At 41.8% G+C, this 21,052-nt stretch overlaps 1 protein-coding gene across 1 annotated transcript in view; it reads left to right on the top strand.

The window, feature by feature from the left end:
- The first annotated feature begins 1,031 nt into the window (after positions 1-1,031).
- DGKQ (diacylglycerol kinase theta) overlaps positions 1,032-21,052 on the top strand; it is a 93,989-nt gene continuing 73,968 nt past the window's right edge. The window contains exon 1 of the mRNA XM_017833746.1: positions 1,032-1,230. Within this exon, the coding sequence (XP_017689235.1) occupies positions 1,032-1,230 (199 nt within the window). The remainder of the gene's footprint in view (positions 1,231-21,052) is intronic.

Genomic DNA, 21,052 nt, shown 5'->3' with positions numbered 1-21,052 from the left:
AGGACAACAGGATGGTTTATTACACCTTTCACCAAAATACAAATAAATCAGGGCCAAGAATGAAAAATTTAACTACTCTTTTCTTGCCTTCATGGCTTAATGAATGTATCTGGATGTGTTTCAGATTGTCAAAAGAGATTGTCAAAAGCTGAGATCAAGGACCCAGTCTGACGAGCAGAGACGTGGACAGCATACATCTATATACACAAAATCCAAAGGCACAGCCTCCTTTTTTGTCCCAACCTACTCTAGCTGTCTAATGTAATTACATTCAAAGAAACAAGCATTCCGGACACTAGCAACAGAAAAACACCCGGGCCTGTAAATGCTTTCCAAACTAGCAACAAGAAGTGAACATAAAGGACAAAACGCCCTATGTTTCAGAGGAAGGAGACTGCTCACCAGAACCCCTTATGACTTTTCATAGAGGCAGAGATGTTGAGTTTAGAAGGCAAACCCTATGGTAAATCATCTTCTCCCAGTGTAGCATCAGAAATCCTGAGGTGGAGCTTTGTGTGCTCTAAAACAGTACGAGAATGGGGTAGCAAAACTCTCCAGTTTAATGTTGTGGTAAGACACTGGAGGTCTCACCTCTGAGTCCAGAGGAGAGCAACGAAGGGTTTGGAGCACAAGCCTCGTGAGGAGCAGCTGAGGGAGCTGGGGTTGTTTAGCCTGGAGAAAGGGAGGTTCGGGGGGTACCTTTCACTCACTGCAACTACGTGAAAGGAGGTGGGGATGGGCCTCTTCTCCCAGGCAATTAGCGACAGCCTCAAGCCGTGCCAGGGCAGTCTGAGTTCGGACATTAAGAGGAATTTCTTCACAGAAAGGGTGGCTAGACTGCGGAACGGGCTGCCCGGGGAGGCGGCGCCCGAGCAGGGAGCGGACACGGCCCTGAGGGCGCGGCCGCCAGGGGGCAGCGCGGCGCCGCCCGCCCGGGCGCTGCCGCGGCACCGCCCCCGCCCGCCCCCGCGAGCGGCCGGGGCGGAAGCGCGGGCAGCGGCGGTGCCGCGCGGAGCGGGCGGGCGGCGGGGATGGCGGACGGGGCGCGCTCGCTGCGCGGCGGCGGGGGCAGCCCGGCCTCCAGCCCGGTGCTGGGCGGGCGGGGCCGCGCCGCGGCGGGGGGCAGCAGCCCGCCGGGCCACGGGTTCCGCAGGGTTACCCTGACCAAGCCCACCTTCTGCCACTACTGCACCGACTTCATCTGGGGGCTGGCCGGCTACCAGTGCGAGGGTAAGGGGCTGCCGGCGCGCCGCGGGGGTCGGGCGGGACCGGCTGGGGACGCGTCCGGGGCCAGGTGTGGGGGGGAGGAAAAAAAAAATGACTAAAAATACTGCTAATGAAAACTCTAATAGTAATGGCTAACAACAAACTGTATAACACTAAAATATACTAACAAAGCATAATAATTAAAACCAATCCAAAAATGTAATACTAAAATGCAGGGCTGAAATATAATATTGAAATATGTTAATAAAATATGGTGCTAAAATACTATCCAAAATATAATAATGAAAACAATACGTTCTACGAAAAAATTTCTAACAGTAGTAATAAAAATTTTAATCGTAATAGTAGTAAATCGCAGAAATCAAGTCCAGAAACAACAATACTGAAAATTCTACTCCTGTTAGCAAGTGATGAGAATTAGTTCTGACAATAGTAAGTCTAGCAATAATAATTTTAATAATTATAATAAATAACTACAACCCTGGTAATGATGATAATAAAAGTTCTAACAATAATAATAAAAAGTCGGAGGTGTGGCACTGCTCACTCCTTTGTGGTGACCTCGGGTGTTTGCCATGTTCCAGCAGTGCCACGGCTCATCCTGGGGTGGACCCACTGTGAGCCACCAGCCACCTCAGCAGTTCACAGTGGATCCATCCCAGGCGTGCCCCTGGCTGCGGAAATGCCTGATGGCATGGAGGAGCTGAGACCAGTGTGGAGTTTGAACCTTTTAAACCTCGTCTGACGCCAGGGAGGGGAGAAGGAATCACTAGCTCTCCTTGTCTGCCTGCATGACCTCAGCTGAGGTTCTTGAAGGTGACAAAATCATGGCTCGTTCTGATGCAGTGAAATCAAGTGGTGTCATAGGGACAAGAGGGGATCTCTGTGTCCTTCTTTAAAGAAAAACAAAAACCCAAACCAAACCAACAAAAAAAGACCCAAACAAAACCAAAACGGCACCCTCATGTGTTCATGAGCCTATGCAGCCTGGCCAGCTTGAGTTGCAGCTCCAAAACCACATCTGAAAGAGTGGGGTTGTACAAGAGCCTCATTGTTTGGGTGGGTATCACACAAGGCTGTAGGTGTAGAACAAGTACCTTGCAGTTCTTGATATATCTCCTGCCTTTGTCATTGCTGTGGGTAAAGAGGGTGCGCAGTTAAGTTGCGTGGAAGTAGTTTCTGTGTGGTGCAAAGCAAGTCCCGGAAGAATGGTTTAATATTTGCTTAAAACTTTTCCAAGGGATGTGTTGTTCTGACTGCATAACAGAAAGTCACTGCTTACCCTAATTAGCCAAAAAGCCCCAAACTCAAGTGAAAATTTCTTACATTGGGAAAATGCACAAAACCGGTCTCCTGTGGTCTCTTATTCTATCGCTGACTTAAAAAAAATGGAGTTAAAAAAATGGGCATTCAGGTGTCACTTTTGTCACTTGAAGAACTGAATGGTTTTTGTAATGGTAACAGATAGAAAAATATGAAAGGCATTTGCCCAGGATGTCTCACTTTTTTTTCCATTCACGCATTATATACTAAAAGGTAGTGCACAGCTGCAAATTGAATTTACGGGGTTTTTCCTACAAACTGACAGTTTGTATCTTGGAATTGTTTTTCCCCTTTGGCTTTTCAGGCAGAATTCTGGACAAGGATCACTAGCATCACTGTCTGATGACCATGTGTTGATGAGGCACTTCCAAGTTGCACTGTTGATATATGTATTTTAAGCCCACGTCTGAAAACTCCACCCCAAACAAGTTGCCTGTGTGAGGAAATACTCTTAGTTTTCATTAGCTGTAACATTCCTTGCTCAGAGCATGTGAGAAAACCCTATAATGCCACCTGGCAGATCAGTGTTTCCTTTGGGTGAAGAACCTACTCATTTGTCTGTTTTCACCCAGCTATTCTTAGTGTTATGTTTGTCCTTCAAACAACTTACTTCTAAACAACAACTTTAAAAAATACCTGATGGGTCATTTGCTCAAGGTGGCTGCTTTTGACAAGTTACTTAATAAGTGCTAATATGATTTCTTGAATGATTTTAAGTAAATTCTGTTTAATGATTACCTCCTTGTCATGTTTACCGTAACCAATGGAGTTTGATCATTACTCTTTAGAAAGTGATTAAAGGGTGATCTCTCAGAGTGCTATGCAGCTAAAAAAAATTAAATAACTCACCCAGCTATTAGTGAAGAAGACATTTGCTATAGACTTGAAAAACTCGGTAGACAATTGCTGTCTCCTTTTTCTTCTCCACAGAGAGTTTAGGGTTGGAAGTGTAATTGCATCTGAGCTGATATTTGGATTCCCTTTGATAAATCACCCACAGGCTTCAAAATTAAGCCGTTGAGGGGCCTTTTTCTCAGTGAATTTACAATGGTTGCTGTTCCAAATCCTTGGGTTCAGATGTTCAGTCTCCTGATGCTGTTTATGTTGATGTTCACTTAAGTTGGTCGTCTTCAAAACAGAAAGTTTTCAAACTGTGAAGCAGACCAAGCATGCTGATGACGAGACTCCATCAGTTATAGAAAGGAGAAAAAAATCCACACACACAAAAACAAACAAACAAACAAAACCCCCAATCCCTCTTAGCTGTTATTATTTTGAGTATTTATGTGGCCTGAGTGACCCGGATTTGAGTTTTAATTGTGATTGACCCTTGGAAATGTGAATATATATATATGTGTGTGTGTGTGTGTGAATTACCAAGTCTATGGAGTTTTTCAGTATATGTGTCAACTACTCAGCAGACTGGCATATGCCCACATGGCTTACATAGCTGCGTAGCAGAAATACAAGTAAATAAAATGATTTCTCAAAACACTTCTGACAATGTAGGCCAAGATAAGTGGTCTTTTCTTCTTGTGAACTCGGAAGGATACGTAGAAGAGATGCTCTGATGCTCTCTGTGCAAGGCACAAAGTGTCCTGCATCTCACTTTTTTTAGATATAAGATACTGCTTCCCTCTCCAGTTCAAGGCCAGAACCACTGTTGCCAGCACTTTGTAAGGGATTGAAGGTACTCCAGGGGACAATTGCAGCTCCCTTGCTAGATCAACAAGATGTTTTTACAAGTGAAATTTTACAGGGAAAGCAGTAGTTTTGCTATGTGGATTACGTGTCCAGTTGGGTCTGAAGATTTTACAGTATTAAACTTCTGTGCATGTACTTATTGTAATATCAGCCAACTAGATTTGCATCTGTGGTTTCTTTTCACACCCTCCTCTACCCCACAAATTTGTTTTCTGTAAACCCTTTGTAAATGGCTACATTTCTTACCACGTTACTATTTGTAGCTGTGACTTCCTTTGTTAAGTGTGTGCACGTGTGAAAGAATAAGTGATGCTTGAATTGTAACATGAAAAATTGCTCTCTTATATTGCCTTTGCTTTCCAAAGTCAGGTCATTTCAGGTTAGAGTGGGTTTAATTTTCCTCAAGCCTGGCAAGGAAAAGGCAGTGTAAGTGGCTAGGGTTTGTGCATGTGTATGCATCTTAAAAATGAAAAATATTAAATATATGAAGTCTGTATAAGAAGTAAAGAGAGCTCTCATTGGTAGTTTGCAGAAGAACCAATTTCATACACTAAAAGATAGCTAGCAGATATTTAATTTGGAGTTTGGGTTTACTTTTAGCCATCAATAAAAGCACTTTTCACAGTGCTTTTATTTTACATAAAACACTTCAAGAATAAAAAAGTAGGAAGAATTGTGAATCTGTACATTTTGAGGGCTGCAGATATTTCCAGTACCATAAAACTTTCTAATGTGAAAATGTTCCTGTTTGGTTTATTTTAGCCAAAGGTAAAATGTAAGGGATTTAAGTAATAAGCAACTTTGCTTGCAAATTTAACAATTGTTTAAGCATTTTTATGTTCTTTGTATCTATATATATTTAATAAGGACATTTATGGGAAGCTGCTGTCATGGACTTTTCGGTATGTTTTGTGTCTGTTTCTACTAGGGAAATGTCATTTAAGCAGGTAGGGTACTTGTCTTGATATGAAAACTCTAAGTCAAATAATACTTTGAGAAGCAGTATCCTTGTTTTCTGGTTTTGTATTTATTTTTTGAGGTTTTGGGCATTTTTAAATTATTTTTATTTTTAGGCTTTGTATTCAAAGCAGAACCTCCAAATATATTCCAAGATACATAAATCTTTGTTTCTCCTAATCTGATTTAGATGTTGGCTGGCAACAGTGCAGCTTTTCCAGAACGAAATGTAAATGGTGAATCTGAGTTATATTTGTGCCATAAATCTCTGATTTGGCAAGACAGACTTAAAGCTGCTGTGATTCGTGTAGGCACGTCCCAGATATGGGCAAACCATGTTGTTCCTTGCTGGTGTAGGAGAGTCTGGAGATGTTCAGACAACATCTCTGCAGCGGTCTGCAGGTGCATATTCTGGGCATGTTTTGAATGCAGTCTACTATATTTAAAGGCTGTTCTAAGAAATTAGATAGGGAAGGTGTGTTTTCGTTTAAGGCTGTGAGTCAGATGAACAGGGAGTTTGTTGAGATACGGAAATAGTAGCAGAGAATAAGGAGACAAGGAGCAATCCCCTTGAACTCTCATCCTTTCTAGTTAGTTCTATTGTTGAGACAGACATCTGAAACATATTTGACCCTGCAGGTTTCATTCAGCTTTGTTTTGAAGGGAAGTGAGCAATGTATGAGATTCCCGCAAAAGTCTTAATGCTTGCAGTTCAAAAGGAAGACAAACTCTTTCCTTCTTGTGACGAGCTTGGCTTGCTTTTGAACCATTTGGAACTAAATATAAAAGCTGCAAGCAGGTAAAACCATAGTAAAATATTGCTTCTATCCTCCAACCAGTTTGAATTTTCAAGACTTGCTGGCTTTATTCTGGTTTCCTTGTCAGTGGTGGGTCCTTTCCATGCAACAGTAAGATGATTGATGTTGAGATGCAGTTTGAGTTTGTGGTTGAGATGCTGTTGAGTGGATGTGACTTTGCTGCATTTAAAACGTAGATGAAGCCATATGACTCTGAATTCATCTTGGGAACAAACACAGACTGTCAAAAAAAGAAAAAAAAAACCTGAAACAAAAAACCACTCCCCAAAATAAAACCTAATACAGAAACTTGGCTTATTTCTGGTCAAGCTGAAATACGTGTTGGGAAAATGTTTGTAGCATTGACTGACACATTGAAAAATGCAACTTATTGGTCTGGATTTGAAGGATAATGCATTTTGTACAGAAGAGAATTTATGCTTTTCTTTTCCCTGCCTCCTCCTGACAGTGTATCAGAGGAAAATATCATTGTCACCATCAGTGATGCAGAGAAAAAGACAGGGAGCTTTGTGAGGATGCACACAGCTTCTGTAGCTGGAAGCTATAGTTTGTGTTGATAGCATTAGTCCAAATTTCAGTCCAGAAACTCAATTAGGCAGTAAATAACTTACTACAGAAAGTGCTAAAGCCAGTAATCCAATACCAAGCTTTGCACAGCACTTTCATGTATCGTCTGCTTTACTGCATCAGTCTGACTCGGCGATGAGTTCCAAAAGCACTAAAGGTGGTACTCATCAACCCCTCATGGTACAGACTGGCTGCTGATGGTACTCTGCAGGTTTTCTTTCTAGATGATGTTTCATCAAATATTGGTTAGACTTACTATGTTCAGGTGTTCCTCAGCCATCCTTAAGGCTAATATCCACTGGTTGTTTTAATCTTGCACAAAATTTTCAGTCTTCCTTTGGGAAGTTTCCCACGGACCATAGATCTTGCAGTGCTGTGCTAAGGGTCTAAAAAGCTATTAATTCTCTCTTGCAGTTGTGTGGGAGATAAATGCCTGACTAGTTTTGTGATAAACAAAGAACATTAAACTCCAAGGGTTTCCGCATAAAACATTTTCTAAGTACTGTACCGAGCCACTTAACAGCATTTTCTGTAAAACTTGTGCAGCATTGCAGTCAGAAGTGGCTTCAGTACTTCATGGATGGAGAAGCACTTGCCTGTTCCGATTTTCTGTGATGTTTATGTGTATTTGGTGTGTGCTGATGCACTCCCTGCTTCACATTTGCCTTCTTTTTGGAAACCAGTAACATCGTTCCTTGCTCTGAAGATGACCTGCATTCCTTCTTTATAGATGTAGAAGTTTGTATTAAAATAGGTTATGGTGCATCTTTCTCAGCAATGCACATCTCTGTGTGATTTCTCAGTTTATTGTTCAGCAGTTCTTTTCTGGTGGTGATGTTATTTTTATTTCGATGTTTTCCCAGTAACTTAAGTGTCCTGGGGTTTTCCATGTAAAATAAGCCCATTAAGCAGTCACTTTGCATTGACAATTGCTTTATAACCCAGTCTGGGTCATTACCCAATTGTAATTGCAACCCAAGGTGGGGGCCTCCTGCTTCTACTGTCAGGAGAATGGCATACAAGGCACACAAGGTTTTTACTTTTTGTTCTCCTCTTGGCAGCTTGTAACAAATGTTTCTGTTTATTCCACCCACCACCAGACTTATTGTGAATTATTAGTCCAGGGATAAGGAATTTTGCTTTATTTTTTCCAGTGGGTTACCTCTGGGCAGGGTCACTTTGCTTGTTTGTCTGTTTTCTCCTTTTTCATTACAAGGCCTTTATAACTTGTCAGTTAGTTACTTTGCTACTTCAGGATTCTCTTCCTGATTTTGGAGCTCTCTTTTCACGGGGAAGCTTTGAATTATCATTCAGTCAGGCTATCCCTGGGGGACCTTTGCTTTTTGGTTATGTCACTGGTTTCTTCCAGAGTTGTTTCTAACTCTGCATCTCAGTAGCTCCAGCTGACTTTCTTCTGGGCTACTTGTTGCTCAGTTAGGTCCATCCTGAGCTGGCTCACAAAAATCCCTTTGGCAAAACTGCTTTTGCAACATGTGTGGAAAACAGCCCCCCGGGCAGATGGAGCTCGTCAGCCCTGTGAGGCAATCCATCTAAGAGAAGGTCACTCTAAACAAACCTACGTCCTGAGACCCTCACTGCCACTGTCCAAGCTTGCTCGGCCCCGGCAGATGAACCTCAGGATTAAAGGGTGGGCTCAGTTCAGCGCATGCTGGGTCTCACCTAAAAAATCCACTGCGCAGGCTCGAAGGGTTAATGACCTTTCCCAAATCTTCGCTCGCGAAGACTGGCCATACAAACATACAAGTTACCTGAACGTGTTTAACTTGACTCAGCTCCAGTGGGGAAGGAGTAGGTTGTATGTATAGCATATACACCTTTCTAAGGGATAAAATAATATGTGCTGATCAACTCCTGTTCTTTTTCGTTTGTTTTTTTCCCCCAGCGTTTTCATTTCATGGCACCTTTCAGTTTTGAGAGGAGCCTGTTAGGAAACACTCCCAAGCAGAGCACAAAAGCTAACGCGTGTATCACAGTGTGATAAAAAACGCATTGGAAGTGTACTTCTTTTGTTTTGTTTTGTTTTTTTAAGTGTGCTACCACAGTATTCTTCCTTTTAAACCATATTGTTGACTACTGTTGTCTCCCGTGTGGGAGTTTGTTATTCAGTAGAGTACAGTCAACCTCTAATTTCACTTCCTGTTTTTATTTAAATATTTTTATTTGCTTGACTCTAGAAGAATGGGAGTGTGTACATGTGTTTGTGTATATATTCATACATATATATTCATATATATTTATGTGAAGAACACATGTATTTGAAACTTTTTTGTATGTTTGCTTTTTATCCTGTTTAAAATTGAATATGAGTGATCTACTTGGAAATTTGTTTAGGATTATGAATGCAATATGCTGATATCACTCACTTACTTGGCTTCCTTTTAAATACCAGTTGTATGATATAATTGTCATGTCACTTACTATTGTAAAAGTAATGTTATTTAAGATCTAAAGAAGCTAATATTTAGAATAAACAATGCTGTATTTGAACCACAATTTAATCCATCTCAGGAGATTTATATACAGAATAGTGTTAGAGATATTCTGAATACTTGGCTAAACAGATTTTCTTGTAAGAAAATGAATTATTTGGTCTTCAGGTGCTAAAATGGGAGCACTGTGTTGTTCTGCAGGGTAGTATTAGATTATAGTGGCTAGAAAATTGGACATCCAGTTTAAGTGCAAGAATACTTTAAAAAATATCTCTGTTCCTCATTGCTTTTCTTTCTGCTGGGCAGATTGTGTCACTCTTTAGTGTCTTGGTTTGTCATACTGTAATTCAGTCTATTCTTTTTCTACAATACTTTCTCTACAGAGTGTGGAAATAATAACTGATAAACTTTGTTAGCCACTGAACATAGGAATACTCTACCACCCAGTTCCTTAAGTGTTTCAAACAAAAATACTTCCTCGGTGCTGAAATCATTACATGGCTGGGATCTTCTTTGCTTGGAATCTTCAAAAGAAGGCAGAAGAATACAAGGAAATTGCTAAGATTCCTCTCAGCATGAAGATGGCGTGAGGGAGGGATCTGAACTTAAAGTGAAAAGGCTAGTCCTATTTGAGACTGTGGATGCTTTCTTTCAGAATAAAAATTACCTTTTGTGAGATGACAGATTATCTTCAGAATTTAGTTGGGGTGACAGAGTGAGTGTAAGTCATCACACATAAAAATTTGCATGGGAAACTGACTGGGACTAGCAGTCCTGGAATGTATCTGCTGTAGAAGGAAGCCCTCAGACTTGAAACAAAGATGTGGGCTGAGTAATGACCTAGGCAAAACTGCTTTTTCACATTCAAGCTCTTCTCAAAACAGTGTGATGAGGAGTACTGGAAAAGCTGATTTCAGAATTTTCACATATTCACAAATATTTAGATAACTTGAAACCGTCAAGACACTTTTGCAAGTTGATGCCCAAATTTTGGGTGGCCATGGATGCTGTTGGATACGCCGGTGGCATAAGTGCCACACTGGAAGTTGTGCCTGGAAGGTGTGCACGTGAGCTGTGAGCGGTGTGCCTGCCCTCACTGCTGGAGGGTTGTCACTGGTGGTAATAGCAGCCCTTCCAAAAAGTAGTCACAATTCTTTTGTCCTGAAGGGGGTTGAGACTTCCAGAAAATGGTGCTTGCAATTATGTTTGATGCTCTGACCCTCTGTCTGGATGCTGGGCAGACTTAACTCTGTAAACAGAAGGTGCTGAGTGAGAAACCAGACATGTGATCCAAAATGGCAAGGTGTGGAAGATAATAGATGTAACCTTAAAAACAAAAACAAATTAAAAGATTCCTGTTTTGATTTCTGTGCCATTGACTTACATGCCTGTAGTTTCTTGTGTGAAGAAATTAATTGACAGCAGCTGAGACTTGTTAGACCTCACCAGACGAATCCTTTTTTCAAAAATAGGCCAGAGGAGGAGATAAAAATACTGTAATGTAAAAATACACTTCAAAACAGCTAAATATTGTTGTGTCCGTTCTGGTTTTGACCTCTCTTATTCTATTCCTATTATATTTTCTTTGCTCCAGAATAGCTCCGGTATGGCACGTGCCTGGAGATTTCTTGAAGCTATTGTATTCTTCATTCAAGAACTTTTTCTTCAAGAAGGGCAAACAGATTATTTAAAAAATAAATCCATAAGATAATGGAGATATATTACACTTTTTCAGTGTAACTTTCTCACTTTTTCTTTTGCTCAGTGCAACTTTTTTCTTAAATCTGCTCTCATGGGAAGCCTCAAGAACCTTTCAACATGTGTTGGTAATTCATGTGTATAAATTAATAGCTGATGCTGTTGCATAGTAAATTAAGAGCAAGTGCTACAAGAACTTGCCCTGTCAGCCTGATTAACTGAAAGGACCACGCCAAACAACACCAAACCAAAATAAACAAGACCTTGATATAATTTGGTCCCTTTTTGGAAAGATTTATAGTTTTTCAGGGATAGATTTTGAATTTTACTGTTTTGTGAGCAAAACTATTATGCCTTGGAAGTACTGGTATATTTGTCAATGGTTTATATAACCTGTCACTGCAGGCTTCTGTTCTCTGGATAGATGTAAATGCTCAGCATCTATGAATTTTGTCTGATCTTACTGATGTGAAAGGACTGTTCCTTTAATTCAAGATAAATATAGTCCTGAATCTCATCAATGACTCAAGCCTGAGTGGTGGAACTAGAATCCTCACACTTTCTTAACAGGAATCTTATTAAAATGCTTGAAGTGAATAAAATTAAGAATAGGCATAAAAAAAAAATCACAGAGATTAGCGCTTTCAATTTGCTAGCCTTTCTGGAAATAGTGCCTTGTGTGTTTTGTTTTCCTGGTTCACCACTCTGTGAATCATTTGCCTTTTGTTTCCTGACCATGTCAACAGCTTTGTAGTAACCAGATTGGAGAAAATACTGAATGTACTTACCCGGTTTGCACAGGACTGTTTCTTAGCTTTTTGCATTTTTTTTTTCTCTCTTCTTTCCAGGATTGTTTTTTGTTTAGTCAAATACTATAGTTTTATACACTTCTCCGTGTGATGCAGCTTGGAAATGAAGCCCTATAGGAATGAGAAGTAGAGGTTGCTATGGCAACTGGGGTGTCTTGTTTTCTGGCTTGTTTTGTTTTGTGGTGATAGGAAGTGTTGAGATGCTCTAGATAATCCTGAGATTACCCACATTAAAAGTTGAAGAAAGCTTGTTTTGGGGTTAATAATTTTACCTACATTTAATTGTATCTAACATTTCTTTAAAAATTGTAACAGTGCTGTGGAGGTATGTGTGTGTTATTGTAGCTAAGATTAGCAGTGTTTTTTGTTCTAGTACCTTCAGGATTTTTTAATGTATTTTTATGTTCTTTTTTCAATTTTTAGGAGGCAAGGTGGAAGAGGGATTGCAAACCTCCTGCTTACATCCTGTTTACATCACTGAAATGGAAAGGGCTGGGTTTATGCGAAACACTGCCTGCCTCTCCTTAGTCCACTCAATATCTTATGTGTGTTTTGGAGGGAATTCTTGGTTTCCCCTCCTGCTAAGAGCACAGGGCAAACGCACTGGGCCTCTGTGGGATACCTGTGTAGCTTACATTGTGTGCCTCTGGTGACAGGCCCCATAGGTGAGGGCTATGTTACAGCTGGTCTGAATGCTCCAGTGTTGAGAATGTCTCCAAGTCTTTGAGTATTGTGAGAGTGTCCAGGCAACTGTGTCAATATCACATTTTTCTGACAAAATGCTGTCACAGCTTATGAAGTCCTACTGTGCATTAAGTTCGGCTGCAATCCACTCTGTTTATTTAAGTAACTCAAATTCTTCTTTTTTAAAGTAAGATCTGTTACTGTTATTTCCCTTTTATGCATGGAGAGGTGTTTTGGCTTGAGTATATCTTAACACTGCAGAGGTATTAACAGGACTGGTTTTTCACTGGAGACGTCTGTGTTGTTACTGAAGTATGACATTTACACGGTGGTGTGTGAATTTATGTGTGCTGTACTGGGTAACCAGTGATAGTGGTGAAGGAGGCCACATGTGTGAGGGCTGGAACCTTGCAGTGTTTATGCAGGTTACCTAGGCACGATAACCTCATGAAGTCAGCAAGTCCAAGTGCAAAGTGCTGCACCTGGCCTGGGGCAATCCCAGACATGAGCAGAGAGTAGGAGAAGTCATCCTTTGAGAGCAGCTGTGTGGAGAAGGACTTGGGGGCTCTCGTGGGTGAAAAGCTGGACACAAGCCAGCAGTGTGCACTTGCACATTGCCAGAAACAAAGCACATCCTGGGCTGCTTCAAAAGCAGCGTGGCCAGCAGGTCAAGGGAGGTGATTCTCCCCCTCTACTCTATCCTTGTGAAACCCTCACCTGGAGTACTGTGTCCAAATCTGGGGTCCTGAGCACAGGAAAGACATGGACTTGTTAAACCAGGTCTAGAGGAGGCCACAAAGGTGATCAGAGGGAGGGAGCATCTCTCCTATGAAGACAGGCTGAGAGCTGGGCTTTTCAGCCCAGAGAAGAGAAGGCTTAAGGGAGACATCATTACAACCTTCCAGTACCTTAAGAAGGGTTACAAAAAGGAGGGAGAGGGACCTTTTATGTGGGCAGATAGTGACAGCACAAGGGGCAATGGTTTTAAACTGGAAGAGAGCAGGTTTAGATTAGATGTTAGGAAGAATTTCTTTGCTCAGAGGATGGTGAAGCATTGGAACAGGTTGCCTAGAGAAGTTGTGGATGCCCCATCCCTGCAAGTGCTCAAGGCCAGGTTGCATGGGGCCCTGAGCAACCTGGTCTAGTGAATGGCAGGATGGATTGAAACTGGATGATCTTTTAAGGTCTCTTCCAGCTCTAACCATGATTTTATGATGAGTTTCAGTTGCAAGAACACTTGCAGTAAATGTCAAGTTGTTTTAGTGCATTTTCCTTTAAACTGAGGGCTGAATCAGTCTGCCTTGTGTTTTTTGTTGTGCTATTCTGTTCTGAATGCTGTAAGCTATAGCTCTTTGTTTTGACCAGTTGCTGTGAATCAGCTGGAGAGTGCTGATAAACAACTGACAAAGTTTCTCTTTGTAAAGCATCATCCTGAAACCAGTGACTTGGAGAAGCTGTTGCAGACAACTGCTGCAGGGAGCTGAGTACCATGACTTTAGCATGGCAAAGATGCTGGTATGTGTGTGTCCTGCAATAGGTGGTTCTGTGGACCAGCTGGATCTTTCTTGTCACTCTTCTATTTTTAACCATTGCATGTTTCTCTGCCCCTGCTGTCTTGTTGCACTTACAGGTGCTGCAGAGCTGGCACATCTTTGTTCCAGCCACTTGTTCAGCTGATTGCATGGGCAATCTGCAGCAGAAGACAAAAGAGGCACCAGCTTAAGACAGAGCCAGAGGAAATTGCTGATCTTTAAATGGTCTTCAAGAGGCTTGTCTGTACTGGTATCTGGTACTTGATTTTCTTCTTACCTCCATGGCATCTTGATGACATTGAGTTGGGTGCCATTGGGGGACCTTTCCTCTCCCTTGAAGGTTGTTAAGGAGCCTTTCACTGAATGTGCAGTGAGTGTGATCAAAAGTTTTCTCTCAGCCTTCAAGCTGGCTTGACCCCTTCTGGCTGTGTAAAGGCTGTAGTCTGAAAGACCTGGGAAGAAGTCATAGCTGTGTTACATGGTCTTGTATCTGGCTTGTACAAAAGAGCTACTGGAATGCTTAATGGTTTGCCCTCAGATAGACAGATTTCTGTGGCTCAGAGACAATTTCTTTTCGGATTTCTGTCTTCAACATCATTGAATACTAGTGCTATCCCCTTAACACTGGGAGCTTGCGGTTTCTCCCCACTGGAAGGAGAGTCACAGCCATCCCAATGGTCTGTTGCACTGTGGGTGTGACTGACTATTACTGTGCTGGAACTACACAGTGGAAAGATAAATTCAGTGAACAGAGGGCAAAAACTGTGTCCTGCCAGCCTCCCTCTGCAACTTTACATTGTGAGTGGGAGGCCTCTTCCTCTGTGGTATCTTTTTTTATGAAATTGTTAGAAGATGAGTTGCTGAGCTCTCTCCTGACGTTGTAGACCTCTTGGAGATTTTTAGTTTTCCATCAGTGAACCAGTGCCTTGTCCTAGGGTACTGTCCTGTCTTTGGTCTAATCCTCAAGAAAAGAAAAGATATCGGTGCTTTCTGGATTTGAATGTGAATTTGACATTAGTCATCTTTCATGTCTCAGAAGAAGAAAACACTCTTAATGTTGGGGACCTGTTCAGTACTGAAATCACATGCCTCTGAAATTCTGCACTCACCTTAGTTTTGCAGGGAAGTGTGATCCAGCTGTCTTTCAAGGGGGAAAAGTGAAGCCTGTGTAGAATTCATCTTTCTCATAAAATTTCATAGGATAGAATCATAGAGTAGTTTGAGTTGAAAGGGACTTTAAGTCCAACACCCCACTTCCACACCCCTCAGGGACATCTTCAGCAAGGTCAGGTTGCTCAGAGCACCGTCCAACCAGGGACAGCCCCATCCACTTCCAGGGATGGGGCATCAACCCCTTCTCTGGACAACCTGTGCCATTGTTTCAACACCTTTATCATATCAAATCAAATCTCTTCCTTATATCCAGCTTAAAACTACCCTCTTTTATTTTAAAACCATAACCCCTTGTCCTATTGCAATGGCCCCTGCTATCTTTCTTATAATCCCTCCTTAAGTATTGAAAGGCTGTAATAAGGTCTCCTTGGAGGGTTCTCTTCTTCAGGCAGAACAGTCCCTACTCTCTCAGCCTTTCTTCATAGGAGAGGTGCTCCAGCCATCTGATAATTTTTGTGACCTTTCTCTGGACCTGCTTCAACACCTCCATGTCTTTCCTGTGCAGAGGACCCCAGGGCTGGATGCAGTGTTCCAGGTGGGGATTCATGAGTGTGGAGTAGGGGTGCAGAATCACCTCCCTCGACCTGCTGGCCACTCTTCTTCAGCTTCTTATACAACAGCACCCTCAAGTCCTCTCAGCAGGACTGCTCTCGATCTGTTCAGCCCCAGCCTGTGCTGATAGAGGGGTTGCCCTGGCCCAGGTGCAGAACCTTGAACTTGGTCTTGTTGAACCTCCTGACATTCCCATGGGCCCACTTCTCAAACTTGTCCAAGTCCCTCTGGATGGCATCCCATCCTTCAGGTGTGTCAACCACACTACTCAGCCTGGTGTGGTCTGCAGACTTGCTGAGAGTGCCCTTGATGCTGCTGTCTGTGTGAAGACATTAAACAGTACTAGTCCCAGTGTGGACCCCTGAGGGACACCAGTTACTGATCTCCATCCAGACATTTTGCTGTTGGCCACTACCCTGTGGATATGACCATGGAGCTAATTCCTTTCATCAAAGCTGTATTCAGACAGGCCATTTTTTTACTGGCCATACTGTACAAAATGGAAGGATAATGGACTACAGAATCTTGACTGGACTGGGTGGACCCCTCTTCTTTGTATAGGCACAGCTGGTACAGTGTCTAGATTTTCTGCTGACCGTGGTTGTAACTTAGAAAAGCCTCTTGACCAAATGGAGATGGCTGCTTTTGCTGCTATGGCATAGCTTGCCTGTGCAGTTGTTACTTTCTCTTTGGGGTGTGAAGCCTTGGTGGAACTGAGCACATGGAGCAGGTGCCTTTGTTGTCTCTCCAGCTGTGGATGCTCCAGCTTCGCCTGCTTAGCAGTATTTGGGGAACCTGCTCTGGATGAAGTCAGGAGGTGGGAGGATGGGGAAGGTGCTGTTCTGGCAGGTGACATTCCATTAGCCCATTTGTCCATACTTGTTTTACTGTACCAGAAAGATGGAGAAGCAAGATAGTTTGTCATCAGGCTTCAGAATATTTACAGCCTTATGGATGAGAAAGTGAGAGGCGCTTAAGGTAGCCCAGGTGCTTTGTGAGGCTACCACAATTCAAGCAAACCTACTATAACCAAATTGTTGCATTTATGATTGACCATTCAAGTATATAATTGAACTCATTTGACTGTTTCATTTTTTAGTAGCTTGTTTTCACTTGTCTTGTTACATTGTTGTTTCCTAACAGCCTATCTGAAATGCAAATGAACAGGAATTCAGATGTGTTACCTTGAAATTATAGAGCTCAAGTGCTACAAAAACGTTTCTTTGGGATATCTATACCTGTAAATAGAGGTTGTTCTCATGTAGACAATTCTGGAAATATACAGTACAAGGCAATTCACATTGCTTGGAGTCAAACTGCATTTTTATTGGACAGGGTATATACTGGTGTCTCTGTTTAAAGCAGAGGCAGGTATGACTGGTTAGTTAACAAGACTAGAGAGTCCTGGAGAGAGAATAAAGCAGAGAATAAAGCTGGCAGATACAAGTGACCTATAAGGACGCTCAGTAATTATCTGGAAAATTGTAACAGGGTTCTCATTTCCTCTGGATATTCAGAGGAAGAGGATCTGCAATGTGGTCTCACTGAACTGTAAGACAAGCAAAAGCCCAAGGTTTCTTACCACAGTGAAAAAGAGGAAAGTGTTTTTAATGCCTGACTTCTTAAAGCTTTCAGAGATTTTTCCATTCCTGTCTTGCCGTTGTTTGAAATGTTCTGGGAAGACTAAAGCTCCTAGTGACAGCTTTCCTGGTGACATTTAGCAAGCATTGCACAACAGACTTCTAACTTAAACTAGGTTGTGTCTTTGCCTGAGAGAGCACACCAATACTGCATACAGGTCTGTGCATGTTTCTGCTGAATTGGGAAATAAGCTGGCAAGGTCTGTGTACTGCATCCAGCATTCCTTTCAGTGAATAGTCACAGTATTCAGGCTGGCCTGTGGTCACAGTCCTAAACAGAAAAGCTAAATGCATCTGTGTTGGCAAGCTGCTACAATGGAAAAGGAGCTCAAAGTTGTGTAACAAATGTAAAATTGAAGTCCCACAAACTTCCAGTGAAATGAAAGTCTTGCTTTTGAGTTACTCGAGAAAATAGTGTCTCCTCCACTGGCTTGAATGGTTACACAAACAGTGTGTTTTATATAATGTAATTTAAGAACATTGGGATTAAAAATAAAAAAGTCTGTTTCTCCAATCTGTGACTAATTAGCCTGTGGGCATTTTCTAAAAGCTATTGTCTTTTAACTATCAATGGATCTCTTCAGTGTATGCAAAGGCAGTCCTGCAGAACATAATGAGCCTGCTTGCACACCAAGGACAACTTCAGAAATTAGTGATGTCCTGAAGGGCAGAGGCACTCTAAGATTAAGCCTGTATTTTGGCTTCTGTTATATCAGGCACATGCTATGTGCAGGAAGAGTAGAGGAAATAACCTACTCCGTTTTGACTAAAATAAAACTGTTTTGATAGTCAGACTGACTTGGCCTGAATTGTGGTGGTGCTGATATGCCCTTTAAGTCCCACTGATTCATTGTTTGGAAAGTAGAGACTGTTACTGTTGTCTTGCGTAACAGCTTTGAAGCTTTGGTTTATTCCCTGGCTCTGCTAGATTTCTTGTTTGTTTTGCTCTGTCCATCTACAGTTGTCCTTCCTCCTCCTGTCTTTTAAGTATCCTGCAGTAGCTATGCCTCCTGCACCGGGCATCTTTGCCTTTATGTGCATAGGGGACTTTTATTAAACTAATTTGAGCAAGCTGATTCTTCCATGTCCAGATCTTCTGTACCTGTCTTCCTTCCCCAGGCACTCATAGCAGCCTCTTTATATAAACCAGTGCTGCTGTTTCATGACTGCGAGTCCTGGCAGAACCAAGGTGGAAGCTGACATCTCTGTGACTGATGGCAAACTAAATGAGAATTTTCAAAGCTCTTCCAGGTCTTGGAGTAAAGCAGTTTTGTTTGCTGGTCCACCAGAAGACAGAGGATTCTGCTATGTTTCTGAGCAACCCTGGGGAAATTGGCTGGACTGAACAAGTGTTTGCATCCCCTTCCTGAATAGGAGGGGCAGTAAGAGAACATCTTGTTTTCTCTTATTCTAGCAGTGATTGACAGTGCTTTTAAAAAAGAGCTGTTTTTTCACTTGCTGAGTGCTATTTTATTTTTCAGTGAGGGGAGGGTTGAGAATAACCACTTGAAAAACTGTGGCATAGGCAAATTCAAATACTTCCTCTTTTTCTGGGTTGTTGAATGCCTTATATAAGTTGGTGACGTATGGAACAAAGATCTGTAACAATTGCATCTGTTTAAGAGAAATATTTGTGTTGCTAGAAGTACTGGTGGCTATCTGTTCAAAGCACTAAGCATTACAGGAAGCCTGGTAATGTTCTTAGGGTTTGGTTTACCCCTAATTCATTCTTTCATCATGATAAATTAAGGTATATTCTACATGGTCAAATTTATAATCTCGTGTTAAAGAACCTTGGCTTCTGTAAGTTGTTGTGCTTTTAACAAGCTGAAAGTAATCGTGCTGATTACAGTATGTGAGAGTCTGACCTTGACTCTTCAGACTCGTAGTTAGATGCAGTTGTAATGCACTCTTAACAGTAATGCTCTCTCTACTGGAGTTAATGAAAATTACTGGAAGTCTTGAAAAGACATTGAAAAATTCACCCTGCTGGAGTGAATTACTCCTCTGGAGTAAATGGCAAGAGCCATTATTCTTGCTGTAGTACCTGTTGCATTTAAAACGTAGTCACACTTGGTTATGAAGCACAAGGCTTGACCTGCACTATGCTTTGTGCTGCTAAACTTGATGGCTGTGAATTATTGCTCAAGTTGGCGGTCTGTTGCACCGGGTGAGTGGTAGGGTAAAAAATGCCTGTGCTGTCACCTTCCCAAGGGGTCCATCAAACCCCAACAGTTTCCTGGAGAAACAGCAACAATGTCCTACTCTTGGTGCTCATCACCCTGGAGTTTGCAGCCAGGAGACAGTTGGTTCTCAGAACTGTCTGCTAGCAATGCAGGCCCTGGCCAAAGTTACCACAAGGTACATGTCCTTTTGCCACCTGTAAGGAGCTAGACTTCTTGTGTCAAGACACAAGAAGTGTCTTCAAACAATTACCCTCTTGGGGCAGTCAGAATTTGGGGCAGTTGTGGCCTGTTGCAGTCACATACAGCTAAGTCTGGAAATATGTGGTGGGAAGTGTTAAGGGGCATAGTCCTCTCTTTTGAGAGACCTGCCAGTCTTTGGCAGAAAAAGTTGCTTCTTGCAGCTCCTGGGACTTGTTCAGATAGAAAAAGAAGAATTTGATTACAGATTAGTTTTATTTGATATAGAAGATGTAGCACTGGGTTGAAGGTTGTCATGTGAAAAAGGAGGAGAGAGATTCCTGGGGTGTGGAAGTTAACCTGTGAGTGCAGAGAGACACAGTTCAGAGTAGGAGGAGTAAAGTTACACTGTAGGTACCTGGTGAGGACTTTGTCCCCGTTTGTCCATCCTCTGTTAAATCTTCTTTTAAAGTTAACTTTTTAAAGATGTTGTGTTTAGAGAGGGATCATCTATAACACTTGCTGACTCCTGTTGAAAAAACCCAAACTGTTAGGTATTTATTCTGGTAGAAACTTTTTTTCTCTTTTGTCCTGTAAAATTTCCATGTACTTAGGAAAATATAGACAACATTACTGTGGCTATCCAAATCCAGTGCCAGAGTCAGTTGCTAAGCATAACCATAGCCTTCTCTTAGTCTTGTTTTTCTGAGCATCATGGCAGAAAACAGATATAAAGGAGGATATTGTGCATGGAAGGTTCCCAGTGGAATTGAAAGTTGGCATTCACAGTGTGTGAAATGCTGCAATAAAAAGACACTGATTGCATGCCTGTGTCCGGGTGTCAGACAAAAGCAATAGAGGGAAGCAATGAGCTCAGGTGAGGTTGCACATGGATTTATGTCAGGGGTGTTGTACTAGGGTGTTGTGCTACACAACTCTTCCATTAACAGCCCAGGACCCCCTCCATAAAGGCCAGTAGTGAGGTGAGACACCAGCTGCTGAGGACTGCAGAAGAATATTTTAAGTGAATTAATTTTAATCTATCATTTTATTGCTTGGAGTGGTTGAATGTAAAGTGATGTTTGTGAAGCGGGAAAAGTATTCTTATGAGTTGATGGGCCTTGAGTCAGCTTTTACAGATAGGCAGGAAATGAAGTTAGAGTTGTAATGATGCATCTGGGGAAATATGTGTCCATTTTGTAATTGTCAAAAAAAAGGCAAATGGAATGCTAGATATTATTAGGAAAAGAATGGAGTGACACAAAATTATGGCCAGCTCTGTGCCATAATATAAAATCACAGTGCGCACATTCTCATTTCTTTTTTTTTTAATCCCCCTTGTAATTCTTTCATGTAATCTATGTGCATTAATAGGGCTTTTTGTAGAGGACTCTAGAGATTTTTCGTTTATGTAACTCCTACGTATGTCAGGCCATCCATTCCAGTAAACTCTCCAAAAAAGGGACTGCTTCCAAGTCTTATATTTAACAAGATACCTCAGAGAATTACTGCTCTTAATTTAGTTTTATTTATATTCACATTGATAAACTGGGTA

The sequence above is a fragment of the Lepidothrix coronata genome, unplaced genomic scaffold, assembly GCF_001604755.1.
Source record: "Lepidothrix coronata isolate B3197 unplaced genomic scaffold, Lepidothrix_coronata-1.0 Scaffold220, whole genome shotgun sequence".
Lineage (NCBI taxonomy): Eukaryota > Metazoa > Chordata > Aves > Passeriformes > Pipridae > Lepidothrix > Lepidothrix coronata.
The sequence above is the reverse complement of the archived record's forward strand: the minus strand, read 5'-3'. Positions and strand labels throughout refer to the sequence as shown.